The 18,258-nt window shown below is 40.4% G+C and overlaps 1 protein-coding gene and 1 long non-coding RNA gene across 2 annotated transcripts in view; one reads left to right on the top strand and one right to left on the bottom strand.

Moving 5' to 3' along the window:
* Nucleotides 1-4,946, bottom strand: part of LOC130355886 (uncharacterized) — a 111,622-nt gene extending 106,676 nt beyond the window's left edge. Inside the window, exon 1 of the long non-coding RNA XR_008888690.1 lies at nucleotides 4,881-4,946. This is a non-coding gene — a long non-coding RNA (uncharacterized LOC130355886). The remainder of the gene's footprint in view (nucleotides 1-4,880) is intronic.
* The window catches only part of TBX4 (T-box transcription factor 4), a 161,879-nt gene that overhangs the window by 77,582 nt on the left and 66,039 nt on the right, over nucleotides 1-18,258 (top strand). The window contains exons 3-4 of the mRNA XM_056560544.1: nucleotides 15,134-15,253; nucleotides 16,310-16,457. Of these exons, the coding sequence (XP_056416519.1) occupies nucleotides 15,134-15,253; nucleotides 16,310-16,457 (268 nt within the window). The remainder of the gene's footprint in view (nucleotides 1-15,133; nucleotides 15,254-16,309; nucleotides 16,458-18,258) is intronic.

Below are 18,258 nucleotides of genomic sequence, written 5' to 3'. Positions count from 1 at the left end.
AGCAGCCAGAAATGATCCTACACAAAAGCAGCCAATGGGAGGAAGGCTACAAGAAAACAGCATAGCGGGAATGAACACAGATTGCTGCATGACAGAAAGATGTAGTAACAGATCCTAGGGACACAAAGAAGCATAGTTTTCTGCTAGGAGGCCTGCCAGTTACATTGATCAGAGGCACGCAAAGATTGCACAAGAGAAAAAAAAGCAGTGAGTAACAGCACCATTTGTGGTATTTTTTTTTAGCTTCCTCTATATAAATTAGCATCCTATCTAGGATAGAAAAAGATTTCCTAAAAGGGGTACTCCACTGGAAAACATATTTTTTTATCAACTGGTGCCAGAAAGTTAAACAGATTTGTAAATTACTTATATTAAAAAATCTGAATCCTTCCAGTACTTATCAGCTGCTGTATATTCCAGAGGAAGTTCTTTTCTTTTTGAATTTCCTTTCTGACCACAGTGCTCTCTGCTGACACATCTGTCCATTTTAGGAACTGTCCAGAGCAGAATAGGTTTTCTATGGGGATTTGCTCCTACTCTGGACAGTTCCTAAAATAGACAGAGGTGTCAGCAGAGGGCACTGTGGTCAGAAAGGAAATTCAAAAAGAAAAGAACTTCCTCTGGACTATACAGCAGCTGATAAGTACTGGAAGAATTCAGATTTTTTAATATAAGTAATTTACAAATCTGTTTAACTTTCTGGCACCAGTTAAACAGGGCGTACACGTACACCCTGCCTGGTAGTTAAGGACACAGGGCATACCTGTACGCCTGTGGGAATTCTGCGTGTGCCGGGCGGGGACCGTACCGGGATTCCTGCTGAAACCATACAGCAGGCACCCCGTACAAACCCCTGGTGGGGTGCTGAAACCCCCCTCCCATGTCAGTGATCACTGCAAATTGCCAATCAATCATGATCGACGATTTGTGGCGATTCCGGGCTGATCGGGTCTGTGATGGCCCGATAGCCAGAAAATAGGGATGATCGGAGCTGTCAGGGACAGCTCCAACCATCCTGAAGGATGGGAGTGAGGTGGCCACTGCCATTGGTCGGCCGACCTATCCACTGCCATTGGTCGGTCAGGAGTGACCAACTATTGTCAGTTGGGGGCGGGGTGTTAAAGTTTAAATCCCCGCACTGCCCGCCCCTGGATGTCCGTGCAGAGCGGGGGGGAAATGGCTGTCTGGGCATGCTGGGAGTTGTAGTTTTGCAACATCTGGAGGGCCACAGTTTGGAGAACACTGTGCAGTGGTGTCCAAATTGTAGCCATTCCCGATGTTGCAAAACTACAACTCCCAACATGCCCAGACAGTCCAAGCATGCTGAGAGTTGTAGTTCTGTAACATCTGGCCCTTCAGATGTTGCAGAACTACAACTCCCAGCATGCCAGAACAGTCTGGGCATGCTTGGCGTTGGAGCTTTGCAATATTTGGAGGGCTACAGTTTGGACGCTACAACACAGTGGTCTCCAAACTGTTCTCCCCCAGTTGTTGCATAACTACAACTCCCAACATGTCCTTAGGCTGTCTGGGCATGCTGGGAGTTGTAGTTTTGCAACAACTGAAAGCACATTGGTTGGTAAATACTGAGTTAAGTAACAAACTCTGTGTTTTGCAACCAGTGTGCCTCCAGCTGTTGCTTAACTACAACCCCCAGCATGCACGGACAGTCAAAGGGCATGCTGGGAATGTTAGGAATATGCCTCCAGCTGTTGCATAACTACAACTCCCAGCATGTCCTTCAGCTGTCACTGCATGCTGAGAGTTGTAGTTTTTGCAACAGCTGAAAGCACACTGGTTGCGAAACAAAGAGTTTGTTACCTAACTTAGTGTTTTGCAACCAGTGTGCCTCCAGCTGTTGCAAACTACAACTCCCAGCATGCACTGATAGAGTTAACTATACTCTCAGTGTGTTGCAACCAGTGTGCCTACAGCTGTAACTACAACCCCAAGCATGCATGGACAGCCAAAGGTCATGCTGGGAGTTGTACTTTTGCAACAGCTTGAGGTTTGCCCTCTCATGTGAATGTATAGGGTACATTCACATGGGTGGGGGTTTACAGCGAGTTTCTCGATGCACGTTTGAAATGCAGCAAATTTTCCGCTGCAGATCAAACTCCCAGCAGGAACCTCTTTGTAATCCCCCGCCCATGTGAATGTACCTTAAATACACTACACAAAATAAAAAGTAAAACATTACATATTCACAAATACCCCTACACAGTTATACCCCCCTTCCCCTCCAAAAAAAAAAAAAAATTTATTGTACAACACTTTTTTCAACCGGAGCCTCCAGCTGTTGCAAAACAACTCCCAGTATTGCCGGATAATCATTGACTGTCCAGGCATGCTGGGAGTTTTGCAACAGCCGGAGGCACCCTGTTTGGGAAACACTGCTGTAGGGTAATTTTGGTATCAGAGGCAAGTCTAATTCTTGCATCCAGGGCCATCCCTATGCAAATCCCTAATTTAGGACTCAAATGCGCATGGCGCTCTCTCACCTCGGAGCCCTGCCGTATTTCAGGGCAATAGTTTAGGGCCACATATGGGGTATTTCTGTACTCGGGAGAAATTGCCTAACACATTTTGGGGGCTTTTTCTCCTTTTACCCATTATGAAAAGGTAAAGTTGGGGTCTACTCCAGCATGTTATTGTAAAAAAATTAAATTTTTTACACTAACATGCTGGTGTTGCCCCATACTTTTAATTTTCACAAGAGGTAAAGGAGAAAAAAGACCCCCAAAATCTGTAATGCAATTTCTTCTGAGTACGGAAATACCCCATATTTGGACATAAAATGCACACAACAAGGCTCAGGAATGAGAGCGCACTATTTACATTTGAGGCCTAAATTGGTGGTTTGCACTGGGGTGGCTGATCATTACAGCAGTTCTGACATAAACATTAAAAAAAAACACCCACATGTGACCCCATTTTGGAAACCATACCCCTCACAGAACATAACCCCCCCACAGGTGTTTGACGAATTTTCGTAAAAGTTGGACGTGAAAATGAAAAAAATGTTCACAAAAATTCTGGTGTTATCCCAAATTTTTCATTTTCATAAGGGGTAATAGGAAAAAAGCCCCCAAAATTTGTAACACCATTTCTTCTGAGTATATAAATATCCGATATCTGGATGTAAGGTGCTCTGCTGGTGCACTACAGGACTCAGAAGAGAAGGAGGGCCATTGGGCTTTTGGAGAGAGAATGTGTCTGGAATTTATGGCCATGTGCGTTTACAAAGCCCCATGGTGCCAGAACAGTGGACCCCCTCACATGTGACCCCATATTGGAAACTACACCCCTCACAGAATGTAACAAAGGGTGCCGTGAGCATTTACGCCCCACAGGTGTCTGACAGATTTTTTGAACAGTCGTCCGTAAAAATGAAAAATTCAATTTTTCATTTGCACAGCCCACTGATCCAAAGATCTGTCAAAAGCCAGTGGGGTGTAAATGCTCACTGCACTCCTTATTACATTCCGTGAGGGGTGTATTTTCCGAAATAGGGTCACATGTGTTCTGGCACCATGGGCGCTTTGTAAACGCACATGGCCCCCGACTTCCTTTCTAACCAAATTCTTTCTCCAAAAGCCCAATGGCGCTCCTTCTCTTCTGAGCATTGTAGTTTGCCCGCAGAGCACTTTACATCCACATATGAGGTATTTCCATACTCAGAAGACATGGAGTTAAAATTTTGGGAGGCTTTTTCTCCTATTACCCCTTGTGAAAATGAAAAATTTGGGGCATTTTAGTGAAAAAAATCTAATTTTTCATTTTCACATCCAAATTTAGTGGAAATTTGTCAAACACCTGTGGAGTGTAAAGGCTCACTCTACCCCTTGTTATGTTCCTTGAGGGGTGTTGTTTCCCAAATAGTGTGCCATGTGGGGCTTTTCTTGCTGTTCTGGCACCATGGGAGCTTTCTAAATGCGACAAGCCCCCCAAAAACCATTTCAGCAAAATTTGCTTAACCCCTTAAGGACATGCGCCGTAAATGTACGGTGCTGCGTAGCACCTCTTAGCGCACAGCGACGTACATTCACGGCGCGGCTGTGATACGAGCACAGGAGATGTCAGCAGCCGCAGACCCGCTGGTAATGGCGGACATCAGCGATCGTGCTGATGTCTGCCATTAACCCCTCAGGTAGTGAGATCAATACAGATCACGGCATCTGCGGCAGTGCAGCACTTATAATGGCTGATCTGATCGCCTGCGGCACTGCCGCGGGGATCAGATCAGCCAAGATGGTGGACGGGGGTCCCCTCACCGGCCTCTGTCCATCTCCCGGGGTCTTCTGCACTGATCTGCCTTCCAGCAGACCAGAGCAGAAGATCGCCGATAATACTGATCTTTGAAAGTTTAAAAAAAGTAAAAAAAAATAAAAAAAATCCCCTCCCCCAATAAAGTTTTTAATCACCTTTTTCCCCTATATTAATACATAAAAGCATAACAAAACGATAAATAATAAACATATTTGGTATCGTTGTGTGCCTAAATGTCCGAAATATAAAAATATAATGTTTTACGGCGAACGGTGTAAACGTTAAAAAAAGTAAAGAATTTCTGCTTTTTTGTTACATCAAACTGCAAATTCTTTTTATAAAAAGCGATCAAAAAGTCACATATACGCAAATATGATACCAAAACAAACTACAGATCATGGGGCAAAAAATGAGCCCTTAAAAATCCCCGAATACAGTAAAATAAGAAAATTAGAGGTGGTCAAAATAGGGCAATTTTAAACATACTGATTTTGGAAAAAAAAAAAAGTTTGAGATTTTTTAAAAGCAGTACAATAATAGAAAATTATGTAACTATGGGTATCATTTTAATTGTATTGACCCAGAGAATAAAGAAAACATGTATTTTTTACCGTAAAGTGTACAGCGATATCCATTTTGAAGTTATTGCAGATGCCAGAGCAATGAACTGTCCTGACACCATTCCTCCTGCAGGGTGGCATCCAAGAACACTGTCACCAACACATATTACAGCGTACCAGTCAGATTAAAAATAAATAAATAATATTTTACTTGGTACCTAATTCTGACCATGTACATCTAATTTTTATGCCTCAATCACCTATATTTATTTTAAACCATACCTCTTTTCATTAGCTCACAGTGTCAGAAATCTTCTCAGGGAAAGGGGGAGGTGATTGGTGTGTTTGCTCATGCAGTCTTGTCCCCGGGTCATCTTTTGTCCATGAGCCATGGACAAGCCTGATGCCGCTGCAGGGCTGGTTAGTGTCTTAATAGGTATGGTAAAACAAAAGAAGAACAGGCGCTCCCTTGTGGAGAATCAACGGGATCACAGGTGTGTGGTGAGGGAGGGTAAAATGGAGGCTCCCCTGCCAAGTTGTGCAAATTCCCACACAACAAGGATATGCGTTTTGCTGTAGTGAATTAGGCCTGCAGCCTTCCTGGAAACGATAGAGATGTGAGGGCGAAAACTTCAGGGGTGCAGGAATACCAGTGAAGCCAGGTAAGTAACAAACAGCTTTAATCCAATGCGACGCATTTCACCGTCATTCATCATGCCTGATGAAACCGCGCAAGTGCGGTGAAATGCGTCGCATTGGATTAAAGCTGTTTGTTACCTACCTGGCTTCACTGGTCCCCTTCTTGGTCAGCGCCTGTATTCCTGCACCCCTGAAGTTTTCGCCCTCACATCTTAATAGGTATGGGGACACCTAGAGGTAGGATTTTCAGGAGCCATTTTCTTTATTAAATATTAAAAAAAAAATAAAAAATTTACAGCCATATTACAAAAGTTCTTTAATTTTCATCAGTACCAACATATAAAAAGTTTTTGGATCTGACAGTGTCAATTTAAACAAAAAGTGAAATGTTAATAATTCCTGACACAAGACACATTTATTCAGTTTTATGCTAAGGAAGCATTATGTAAATCTATTCTTACAAGACATAAAGATAGAGAGCAAAATTTCAAAATCTCCTATTTTTTATTACAACAGTTGTTTATTTGTTGCTTACTTTTATTATACACAGTGCATGAATCATACGATTTCAGGAAGGCAACTTGTACCTATGTATTCAGTCCACAGGATGTGATTCATCAGACCTCATTGTAAACATGTGGTAACCAGAAGAAGCTAAGCTCTGACTTAATAGCTGTTCCATCTGGGGTTCCCAATACAACCTTTAGTGTGGCTCTCTAGATCCCTGGGCCCCCTATGGGGTTTAGCATAGCAGCCCTTTCTATGTGTCCAACTCTGGACTTATTCCTTGGAGTAGGTATCTGTACAACGCTGAATGGCATTTTCCGGGATTACTTGGCTTTCTTTTTCTCTCTGAAGTCATTTTATTAGCTTTTATATGAAGGGATTAATGCGAGTATTACTCAAGTAGAGAAACAAGCCAAAAAGAATGTAAAGTTTAACAACAAAATAGCCAATTACAACCTGCATAAAAATATCAGTAGAAGCTTTGTTCTATTCTTCACAGCACAAGGGATACGAGAAGTTGTAGAGTTAACATGTTAGGTCTATTTTGCAAACTCCTAGGAGACTTGTGTTTATGTCTGACCATAGACAATTATTTACTATGTCCCCTCTGCCAACCACCAATAAACATTGGTTCATTAAGAATACGATGCTGAAATCCTCTGGACAGCACCCTGCTGATCTGCGGAAACGCCAAAATGCATACACACATGCCAAAATCCATTATTTCTGCTGATAGTAGTTTGTATTTAGATAAAAAAGAAATCAAGTTTGAACAAGTGTTTTATGATTTTCATTCATTTCTAATATGTTGCTCTTTTTAACTTGGAACTTTGTAATAGACTCTGAACCTAGTACTGCTAATATTAGACACAAAATAAAGACTGCCTCATTTCGGTCACTGTTTCTATTTATTCAGGGGCACTCATACAATAGAACTTTTAAAGCCAAGTCCAGGGTACCCTACATCAGCTCCATATGTCGAAGCTTACTTTTAAATACCATTAAAAAAGCACTTAGCATTTATATGAGTATGGCTCCTTTAGCAGTCTGCCTTGGAAGTGTAGGAAAGAAACTAAATAGCCTAAGAAGCTATGGGGCATAAATCGTTTTGGCTATATCTGTTATTGATACATCTTTTTCATCACTGTCAAACATGTAGACTAATTTTGGCTTTGAAGTCTTTATTACTTTAGCCTGAAAAATGAACAATTAATAATACACATTCCCAGGCACAGTTTACAATTGGCTAAGGGTCGTTTGTCTGTACATCACATATCGCTTTCCACTGAATGTTTCAAGTTTGATTTACAGATAACAATACGTTGATCATGCAAGTTCTCACCTACATAAATAGCACATTGTGGGAACGTACTGCTCTCAACGCAAAAGTAAAGTAAAAGCATTTCCCTATGATCCCCCTCCTCTTTTGCCCAATGCAGCTACATACAAAACATCTGGCATTCGTGGAAACAGTAAATGAGTCATATGAGGCATAGAAGTCAACCATTTTGTTTCTTCTGTTTACCAGAGAAGCAAACATTTTAAATGGAATCATAAACAAATGAAAAGAGGCTGTCATAAATATCATAATATGTTGGATCTGTGACAAAGCATGGAATAAAATATTTTTAAGTATTCTGGATAATTTGCTCCATCCTGTTGCATTAAGTTACCAGCAATTCTTACATTATGCATAAAAGTGGTATCTCTCAGTATCTTCGATATGCAAACAGTCCGAGCACTTGCACAAGCTGTAAGAAAACATTGTCAATCATAGTATGTTTTATAAACATTGACAGTCATTTGAATCTGTGTTTTCATGTATTAGTATATTTGTATCTGGGGTTATTTACTTTTTCTGGAGTTAACATTTGACATAACCCCTAGACAACGTTGTGCGTACATGTAGCTTTTCCAAGGACTTAACACACCAGGGCGCAAATGTATGCCCTGGACTTTTCAGGCATCATGAAGCAAGCACGCGATCTGGGTTCGCTTTATAGGTGGTGAGTGAGGGCTACCAGTTTGAATAAGGATTTTTTAACATAAACAGAATATAATATTTTAAGTTCTTTAAAAAAAAAAATGTATTGGTTACTTAAATCCTCTAACAAAAAGTCATTCCACCATCTAACAAAATAAAGTCAGAGAGACCCCAATTGACCTATAATTTGGTTATGACTCGGTCTCTGTCCTAACTCATGCTTAAAGCTTCAAAGTTGCTTTACAGACAACATGCGGTCTTGAAACCGCATTGACACCAGATAGAACATTTGCAAAATTGTAGGTCTATTGGTGGCTACCAGAAATGTAATTAGGTGGTAGAATCACTTTTTGTAAGAGGGTTTTTGTGACCAATAAAGTTATGTTTAAAATGTGCATCTGTTACATACAAAAAAAAAAACAGATGGGAAGCTTCCTACTAATTTCAGTAGGGCTTCACATGTATAATACATTCATACTTTTAATAGGATGTAAGGGTGATATATAGCCATAAAAAAGGCTTAACCTCTTAAGGACTCAGGCTTAAAAAAAAGTTTGAATCACCCCCCTTTTCCCATAAAAAAAACTGTGTAAATAAAAATAAACATGTGTGGTATTACCGCGTGCGTAAATGTCCAAACTATAAAAATATATCATTAATTAATTCGCACGGTCAATGGCGTACACGCAAAAAAATTCCAAAGTCCAACATAGCGTATTTTTGGTCACTTTTTATATCATAAAAAAATGAATAAAAAGCGATCAAAAAGTCTGATCAATGCAAATATGGTACCGATAAAAACTTCAGAACACGGCTCAAAAAATGAGCCCTCATACTGGCCTGTACGCGGAAAAATAAAAAAGTTATAGGGGTCAGAAGATGACAATTTTAAACGTATAAATTTTCTTGCATGTAGTTTTGATTTTTTTCAGAAGTACGACAAAATCGTACGTATGGACCTACAGAATTAAGATAAGGTGTCAGTTACAGTTACCTAAAAATGCACTGCGTAGAAACATTTTTTCTTCAATTATATCGCACATTGAATTTTTTTTCCGTTTCATCGTGGATTTTTTGGTAAAATGACTAATGTCACTGCAAAGTAGAATTGGTGGTACACAAAATAAGCCATCAAATGGGATTTTATGTGCAAAATTGAAAGCGTTATGATTTTTAGAAGGTGATGAGGAAAAAATGAAAATGGAAAAATGCTGAGTCCTTAAGGGGTTAATAAGCTATGCTTATCTCCACTAACCTCATGGCGGCTTGTCATTTTGATGGACACACAGGGCTCATCTGCCCACAGTGACCCTATGTAGTTCTGCTACACATGTACTGTTAAAGTATACTACAACACCATGCGGACAAGCCTGATGTAAGTGGAAAGAGGTGTAGCATAGCGGACTCCGGGCCCTACCTTTCAGACTGTCCTGGACACCAAAAAAAAATAGGACTGTTTTATACATGTAAAGCCCTTCACATGTGTTTTGTATGTGACAATTGTGGTGTAGATTTGGAGTACATTCCAGGAAATTTTTTATTTAATCTCCTCAACAATGGAGGACTCTTTCCACATGTGAATTGACATGCGGCGCAAATTTAAGCTCTTTCTATTATTGGACAGAGCACTTAGACCAATCTTAAATTGGAGAATACAGTCTGCATATAGGTGCACACTTTCCCTGAGCAGTGGGGTAGCTCAAAGAGAACAATGGTAAAGGAAGATTTAATGATGGACAGTTTGGGTACTTTGCCCGCAAACGGCGGCCCAAACCACCCATTTAATAATTCATCTATAAATATCCTCCATGTTAAAATAAAGGCTCTGAAGTCTGCTCATTCATAGACCCTGCTGTATAGATTTGTAAATAGATACTTATTGACTATGGATTTGTGGTTCTCGCATAATTTTAAAGTGTACCTGTCGTTAACAAAAACTTTTGATATAATGTAAATAATAATATAATATGTATAATTGTAATATTAATTAAGAAATGTTTATATTTTTGGGTGAAAAAAAAATGATGACCCTGCAGCTATTGCCTGTGTGTCTCTGTAAGGAGTCCAATCACTGGAAGTGTGGGCAGGGCAAACAGAGCTCTGTGCAGGCTCCTGGCTTGTCATTGATCCTGCTGTGTGCATGTCATAGAGCCTCAGTGTACAGAGCCCTGCTTGTCCTCACTGCACAGAACAGTGATTGTCCTCAGTGCACAGAGCCCTGCTTTTCCTCAGTGTACAGAACCCTGATTGTCCTCACTGCACAGAGCCCTGCTTGTCCTCACTGCAACGAGCCCTGCTTGTCCTCAGTGCACAAGCCCTGCTTGTCATCAGAGCACAGAGACCTGTTTGTCCTCAGTGTACAGAGCCCTGCTTGTCCTCAGTGTACAGAGCCCTGCTTGTCCTCGGTGCACATAGCCCTGCTTGTCCTCAGTGTACAAAGCCCTGCTTGTCCTCAGTGTACAGAGCCCTGCTTGTCCTCAGTGTACAGAGCCCTGCTTGTCCTCACTGCACAGAGCCCTGCTTGTCCTCAGTGTACAGAGCCCTGCTTGTCCTCAGTGTACAGAGCGCTGCTTGTCCTCACTGCACAGAGCCCTGCTTGTCCTCAGTGTACAGAGCCCTGCTTGTCCTCAGTGTACAGAACCCTGCTCGTCCTTACTGCACAGAGCCCTGCTTGTTCTCAGTGTACAGAGCCCTGCTCGTCCTTATTGCACAGAGCCCTGCTTGTCCTCAGTGAACAGAGCCCTGCTTGTCCTCATTGCACAGAACCCTGCTTATCCTCAGTGTACAGAGCCCTGCTTGTCCTCACTGCATAGAACTCTGCTTGTGTACAGAGACCTGCAGTGTACAGAGCCCTGCTTGTCCTCAGTGCACAGAGCCCTGCTTGTCCTCAGTGTACAGAGCCTTGCTTGTCCTCAGTGCATAGAGCCCTGCTTGTCATCAGTGTACAGAGCCCTGCTTGTTCTCAGTGTACAGAGCCCTGCTTGTCCTCACTGCACAGAGCCCTGCTTGTCCTCAGTGTACAGAGCCTTGCTCATCCTTACTGCACAAGGCTCTGCTTGTCCACCCACATTTCCTGTATTTGGTCTCCTCATAGAGACAAACAGACAATAGCTGTAGGGACAAAAATGTACACATTTGTAACCAATGTATATTACATACATACATATAATGGTATTATTTACAATACATAAAACGTTTTTGTTAACGACAGGTACACTTTAACACTGAGGATTTTATACAGTGGTGGTGATTGTAACGTGTGAATAGCCATAGCATAATGACTGTTTAGATTCATCAGTCACAATAACCAGTCTCTCCAATATGCCAGAAGGCATTCCTCATGTCATCCCCTGTTATTATTGCCCAGCCCTAGTAAAGGATATGAGACTCTGCTCCAGTCATGTGTCTGATAATAGAGGGTTATATGAGTAGGGGTAATATATATATATATATATATATATTTATTTTACATGTAATATTCAGCAGGGCTTGGCATGACAGAGAAACTCCGCAGAGAAGGCAGAAAAATAATGTGATAAGTTCTAGTGATGTTCTCCTTTTACCTTTTCTGCTGCATACTGCTCTTTTTTCTTTTCAGACTTGTGTCAGAACTACAATTCTTTTTACTGCAGGATGGTAGGGTAAAGGTTGAATCTCCCATCTTTTCAGTATGGCTGTAATAACAAGTCCCTGATAAGGTGATCTCAGAGAAGGAAAAAAATAAGGGGGTAGCGAAATACAAGAAGGTGGGCGGACACCTTCATTTATCATCATTTTCTGTCCTCACCAGAAGGTTGCCATTTGCCCGACTCCTTTGTATGTTTACATGCATGCCTGAAGAGAAGCTTGGCAAAAGGAGAGAAGCAAACAGAGGCGGGAACCAGTATATAAGTGCATAGATGTGCTTGGCATCAGCTAGTGAAAGCATCTTCCCACTGTGCCATTTCCTACTTTTTTGTTTACCTGTTTACTCCAAGCTCTACTTCTCTTATCCAGCCTAGAAGTCAAAATAGTTTAAACATGTGGGACCCTATTACTTTTTGATGTGGCCAGGCCACACGCTGTACCATAGGGGTAGAGAGACAAGTAGCATAGAAAAAATTATATACATTTAATGTTTTCATAATATGGTAATCAGTTTAATGCAAGAATATAGGATTTATAAAAAAAATTCTTATCACATGCTTTGTAAGTTTTGAGTTCTAATTAATTTACTGAACATGCAGATATAGAACATAGCTGCCTACCCACACTAACTATATTAAACTCAGTCATTACACACCTATATGTACAAATGAACAGGCTATTAGCTTGGGCCCTAGAAAAGTCGTAGTAAATAAATTTAATACCAGAGCCAAGCTCAGTAAACAAATACTGTATCTGTACTGTATAGAAATACGGTATTTGAACCAAAATAAATAAATAAATTAATAAGGAAAAAGAATCAAGCTCTGTGAAGAAATACTGCGCCAGGTACAAGCACAGTAAATATGTTGAGGGATGAAGTGTAATTGGCGTTACATCCTAATGTCACAAACTCCACATACAAGCAACAAAGATGAGATTGGTAAAAGCAGCAACAAACACATCATGAGCATACCTATAATCAGATTTAAACATAACTGTAGCTCCAGCCTTTTCACACAGTAAAAACATAACATGAACATTGCCTCGCCACACAAACATGTTACCATATTTTGCAGGAATCAGAGTGGGATTGGAAGATATTAAAGTAACCTGCTAGATGACCTGATTCAATTCAGGGTATGAGATTCATGTTTCAAAATGTCAGCTCTTAAATCTGTCTATGAACCCCCACTCGACAGGTGTCTGTCCCTTAGTACAGTAGAATCACTTAACCTTGACATCTTTGGGTATTACAATAGATAATAGTTTTGAGAGGCTCTTTCCCTGTTATTGACCATTTAAGACTGGGCAAGCCAACTTGACATCTATACCCTAGATGACAAAATAAACCAAGTAAAAGAGCAAAATTGCGTTGGCGCTTAAAGTCACAAGTATCTGGATTATCACTTAAATAATTATGGTATTTATTTATAGAATCTATATCGCCACAAATCAGTGGGTCAGAGGGCCCTTGTGTACCCACTTATTCAATTCTGGTGCAAATGCGACAAAATATATAAAAATGTATAAAAAAATAACCTATTAAAACATATCATGAATTCTCCCGCTAAAATAATTATATAAAATGAAAGTCCATATAAATGTTTGTAAAAGTCTTTGGGATCCACAATAATAATGACTTTCAATAAATGGCCATTTATTACAGTAAATAAATACAGTAGATGTTGTAGCCAGTAAATAGCATTGTACTGTCCTGGGAGGTGTAAATACTTATGCAAGTACCGCTGGTTGCGATGATAATGTTAGATGGTGTTAAAGTGCTGATAGTACACACAGCAAATAGTCTCTGTAACATAGAAAGTTCAAATTGGTGTCGTGCACCACTCACCCTGCGGGTTTCTCCAGTCTAGGTATCCTCTCTGAATAGAAGACAAGGTGCTGCGGATTGGTCACCTGATATGGTTCCCAGCTTAGGCTGCTTTCACACTATAAAACAACTTCCGTTATGAATGCCCGTTAGGAAATCGGCAGTTATCCGGCCGGAACAAAATCACTAATGGCCGTTACAAAATCCCATTGTAGTCTATGGGATTTTTCTATCGCCCGTTATTAATAACGGCCGTTATTTTGTGACGGGCGATAGTAACGGGAGAATTAGTGCATGCACTATTTCTCCCGTTCATTCGCCCTTCAGAAAATAACAGCAGTTATTAATAGCGGGTGATAACGTGTTAAAACGGCTATTAGAAAAATCCCATTGACTATAATGGGATTTTCTAACGTCCGTTAGTGATTTTGTACCGGCCGTATAACTGCCGATTTCCTAACGGGCGTTCATAACAGAAGTTGTTTTATAGTGTGAAAGCAGCCTTAATCTTCTAATGTTGCAAACTGGTCCTTGCCTGCTTGCCTGCCTACCTAGCATAGCTTGTGCACTTGGTAGTTTGCGCTCTCGCCGGCTGAGCGTGCAACGTGCGAGCGCTGATTCCCTGCCACCACTATTATGAGATTTATAATAATTAATATTTTCAAGCCTAAAGGAATACAGGTATGATTTCAAGAATGCAGAGGAATATGTGCCATTGCCCTGCTTAACTAACAGAGAATTGCCTGCATTAAAATGTAAAAAAGTTTTTTAAAAAAACTTTACCTGTGAGAGCAGACAAGGGTCATATCAGGTTTTCTGCCTCTGAAAGAAAAACCCCAAGCAAAGAATTTTGGGTTCTAAAAAAAAGTTACATAACATTCATTCACACAAAGTTGGACAACCAGTTTAAAGGGGTTGTCTACTTTAGAAAACCCATTTTGATATACTCTGTAAGAGAGCTCAGAGTTAGAAAGGGAGGTCCTCTGTTTAAGACCCTTATGTATTAGAGTGAAATGTAGCTACAAAGAACATTTCTCTGAGGACCTGTCCTGTCCTGAGTTACTCAGACAAACTAATAAAATTGAATAAACACTGTCTAATGTTGTTTCCCTCTGTGATGTTGCTGTAGGGAAATTAAACATGTTCTGCCAGGTGTCCCCACAGATTACAGTTCATCCCTGGGGGTCCCAGTAAGGAGTCCTTTTTAACCTATTTACTGTCAAAGGACCGTTCCAACAAGTAGGGATTGTCTAAAGTGGACAACCCCTTTTATTATGGTGATGCAGAAAACTTTTAAAGTCTATAATGTGGGACAGATGACATTGCCTAATGAATCCTAAACTACGGAGGGGACACAATTATAAACTACGGTTTTGCATATTGCATAAAGATTCTGGGATAACTGCCAAAAATCTAACTCAATCCAACTCAAAACAATCCTAATCTAGTAAAAAGGGAAAGTAACACAGCTAAAGCAGGTGACTTCAACATACATAGCTCGTGAATAGGACCGGTGCAGCTGCTTTCAGACATTCTCACTGAACTTCAATTTTTATCAAGGCGTACTTGCAGAGACTACAGGGAGCATGTAATTCAAGAACTGACAGTGGTAACTGTTGAGAAAAGTAACAAAAAACATGGCATTGGTAATGATATGTATTTCTTTCTATGTGTTTAATGTGTAAATTTACTAATAATGAGTTTTTATTTTCTTTGTAGGAGGATGTTTCCAAGTTATAAAGTTAAAGTCACTGGGATGAACCCCAAGACTAAATATATTCTCCTCATAGATATTGTTCCAGCTGACGACCATCGATATAAATTCTGTGATAATAAATGGTGAGAGATATATAGTTATGAAAGGTCTTTTTAGTACTAATAGCAATACATTAATACTAATGAATACATTGTAACAAAGTAAATGATCGATGTGACGTAAAGATATGCATCAGTTTAGTTGGGCATGCATGTTATTTGCCCGTGATTTTGCACATTTTTTACAAATGGAATACGTTTTTACCAAGGTTTCTCTACATTTTGTACTTTTCCCTACATTTTGCTTTTTTATCACATGCTCTGATCTGTCGGGTTTTTCTCAGCTCAAATCCACCACATTTTCTGTGGAAATCTTAGTACATATGTTACTTTTTTGTGAAGATGTGGGGAACACGCCCCTTTTCTGTGATCACGCCCCTTTTCCCAACAGACATGCCCCTTTTTTGGGTTTTCTCAATAAAATGAAGAGTTGGCTAGATTTTTCATTTCAAACAAAGCATGTCAGGTTTACAATAGTAAATCAGGTCAGTATCTTGGTTGGTGGGAAACAAGGTTTGGACAGGGTGGATTAAAACCTGATGAGTTCTTGTTTTCCCCAATGGGACTTAACATCAGACCATCCACAAGACTGGTGGGATCCCGAAAGAAATATCTAAGAGCTATGGCCAACTAGAGCTTAGACTATTATGCTCCTGTTGACTGAAAAGGTCAAAGGTCCAGCATTCCCTGTATTACTTCAACATAAAATACCTGATCTACCAATATATTATCATTCCCTTCCTATATGTAAAGGGTTGATATAAGAGCATAGAAAACGAGGTAGCACCATTTTCTCCCTTCTTCTGGATAAACACTGCAAAAGTCAGCATTGAACTCTATAGCCTGGGCCTATTTTCGTGTTGTAGTTCTCCCAATGTAATAATGTTTGAAGGAAATGTCTAGAATGGCCACATTAAACTATAGACAGCAATGCGCGGGAAATCCAAAATAATAGACTTCTGCCCTGTTTATCTGTGCTGTGAATGGATAACTGTATTAGTTATTATGTAATGATTATAGTACTGTATACATATGACATTGTTATCATTCTTATTCACTGTATGAATGTGTCACTTGTAGGATGGTGGCTGGTAAAGCTGAACCTGCAATGCCTGGAAGGTTATATGTTCATCCGGACTCCCCCGCCACTGGAGCTCATTGGATGAGGCAATTGGTGTCATTTCAAAAACTGAAGTTGACCAACAACCATCTTGATCCATTTGGGCATGTAAGATTTATTCTAATATTCTTATAATGTATATAAAAAGCAAGGTTTTTTGAATGGATAATGTTGTTTACTCCCAACGTTTACATGTAATGGGTTCAGATTGGTTTATAGCTTTGCTGTCCTCTTATATTGTAGCAAAATATGCTTCTTTGCCTAAAGTAGTTTAGGTTCTCCTTTTATCTTTCATTCTTGTCATACAAGAGTTGCTAATTATTTGTTATTGCTAATGTCTACCTTATGTAAATAGTTGCATACTTTAATTCATGCCGACAAAACTGAATTACCTTGGGGATAAAATAGGGGCCTTATGATTCAGATTCTTGCTTTAGGCCTTACTCTTGCAGTACATTTCATTGCAGTACATTTCAGAAGCACATTCAACTGTTAACTGTTAAAGTAAAAAAGTAATGAAGTATGAAAATAATATAAAATTATAAGTGGTATCACTTTAACACTTCCCTGCAAATAATGTACTTAGGTCTTTGATGTAGACATCTGCTGCAAAATCAAAGAATTGACTTTCTGTATATTTGAAAATTTACAACAAGCCTTGTTGATGTGATGTTTTGGAGAAAATGTTATTTTTTGCTGCTCTACTACATGGTCTAGAGTTTTATCAGGGTTGTTGTTTTTCTATGCAGTGTTCAGAATTGCAGGCTTAAAGGGGTACTCCGGTGCTTACACATCTTATCCCCTATCCAAAGGATAGGGGATAAGATGCCTGATCACGGGAGTCCCGCAGCTGGGGACCCCCGGGATCATGCACGCGGCACCCCGTTTGTAATCAGTCCACGGAGCGTGTTCGCTCCGGGACTGATTACCGGCGACCGCAGGGCCGGCGGCGTGTGACGTCACGCCCCCGCCCACGTGTGACGTCACGCTCTGCCCCTCAATGCAAGCCTACGGGAAGGGGCGTGATAGCTATCACGCCCCCTACCGTAGGCTTGCATTGAGGGGCGGAGCGTGACATCACATGGGGGCGGAGGCGTGACGTCACATGCTTCCGACCCTGCGGTCGACCGTAATCAGACCAGGAGCGAACACGCTCCGGGGACTGATTACAATCGGGGTGCCACGTGCATGATCCCGGGGGTCCCCAGCTGCGGGACTCCCGTGATCAGGCATCTTATCCCCTATCCTTTGGATAGGGGATAAGATGTGTAAGCACCGGAGTACCCCTTTAAACTAAGTGCAAACATCCAGCACTTGTGGTTGATAACTCCACAGTAACTAAATGTAAGCAAGCCTAAGATTCACTTATATAAAAATAAGTTGCATAGGCAGACATGGGGCGTAAAGTAGGATCCATCATCCATGGTGTCTGGGACTGCAATGACAAGCATTCTGCTGCTGTATCAAATACAGGCCAAACTTTTTTAAGACCAATTCACTGTACTTAATTTACTATATCTATGAATAATAATAAAACCTACCCACCCTGTTTTCATTTGTTTTATGTATGGAAAATAAAACTAATAAATAATCATTTTGGAAAAAAATTAAAAAGTTTGCTATATTTATGCAGTTCCCATTGAAGTCAATTGAAAATATTGAAAACATATGCACTAAGCTCCCCCTAGTTGTGACTGCAGACAGCCATGGTAGGAGACACTGCTTCACTGTTAATATATGAGCGCTACCATAAGGCTGGAATTCCACTTGTTTTTTTTGGGGAAAAAACGCCAATTCTGCCGCTTGGTGTTTTTTCGGCCAAAAAACGCTGCGGCCAGATGTTAGCTGTAAATCAATGAGAAATCTCAAAATTCTTTTTCCACTTTACGTTTTTCAGTTTGGCTTTTTT

Source organism: Hyla sarda, chromosome 2, assembly GCF_029499605.1.
Source record: "Hyla sarda isolate aHylSar1 chromosome 2, aHylSar1.hap1, whole genome shotgun sequence".
Taxonomy (NCBI): Eukaryota; Metazoa; Chordata; class Amphibia; order Anura; family Hylidae; genus Hyla; species Hyla sarda.
This window is presented reverse-complemented; position numbering and strand designations above follow the sequence as displayed.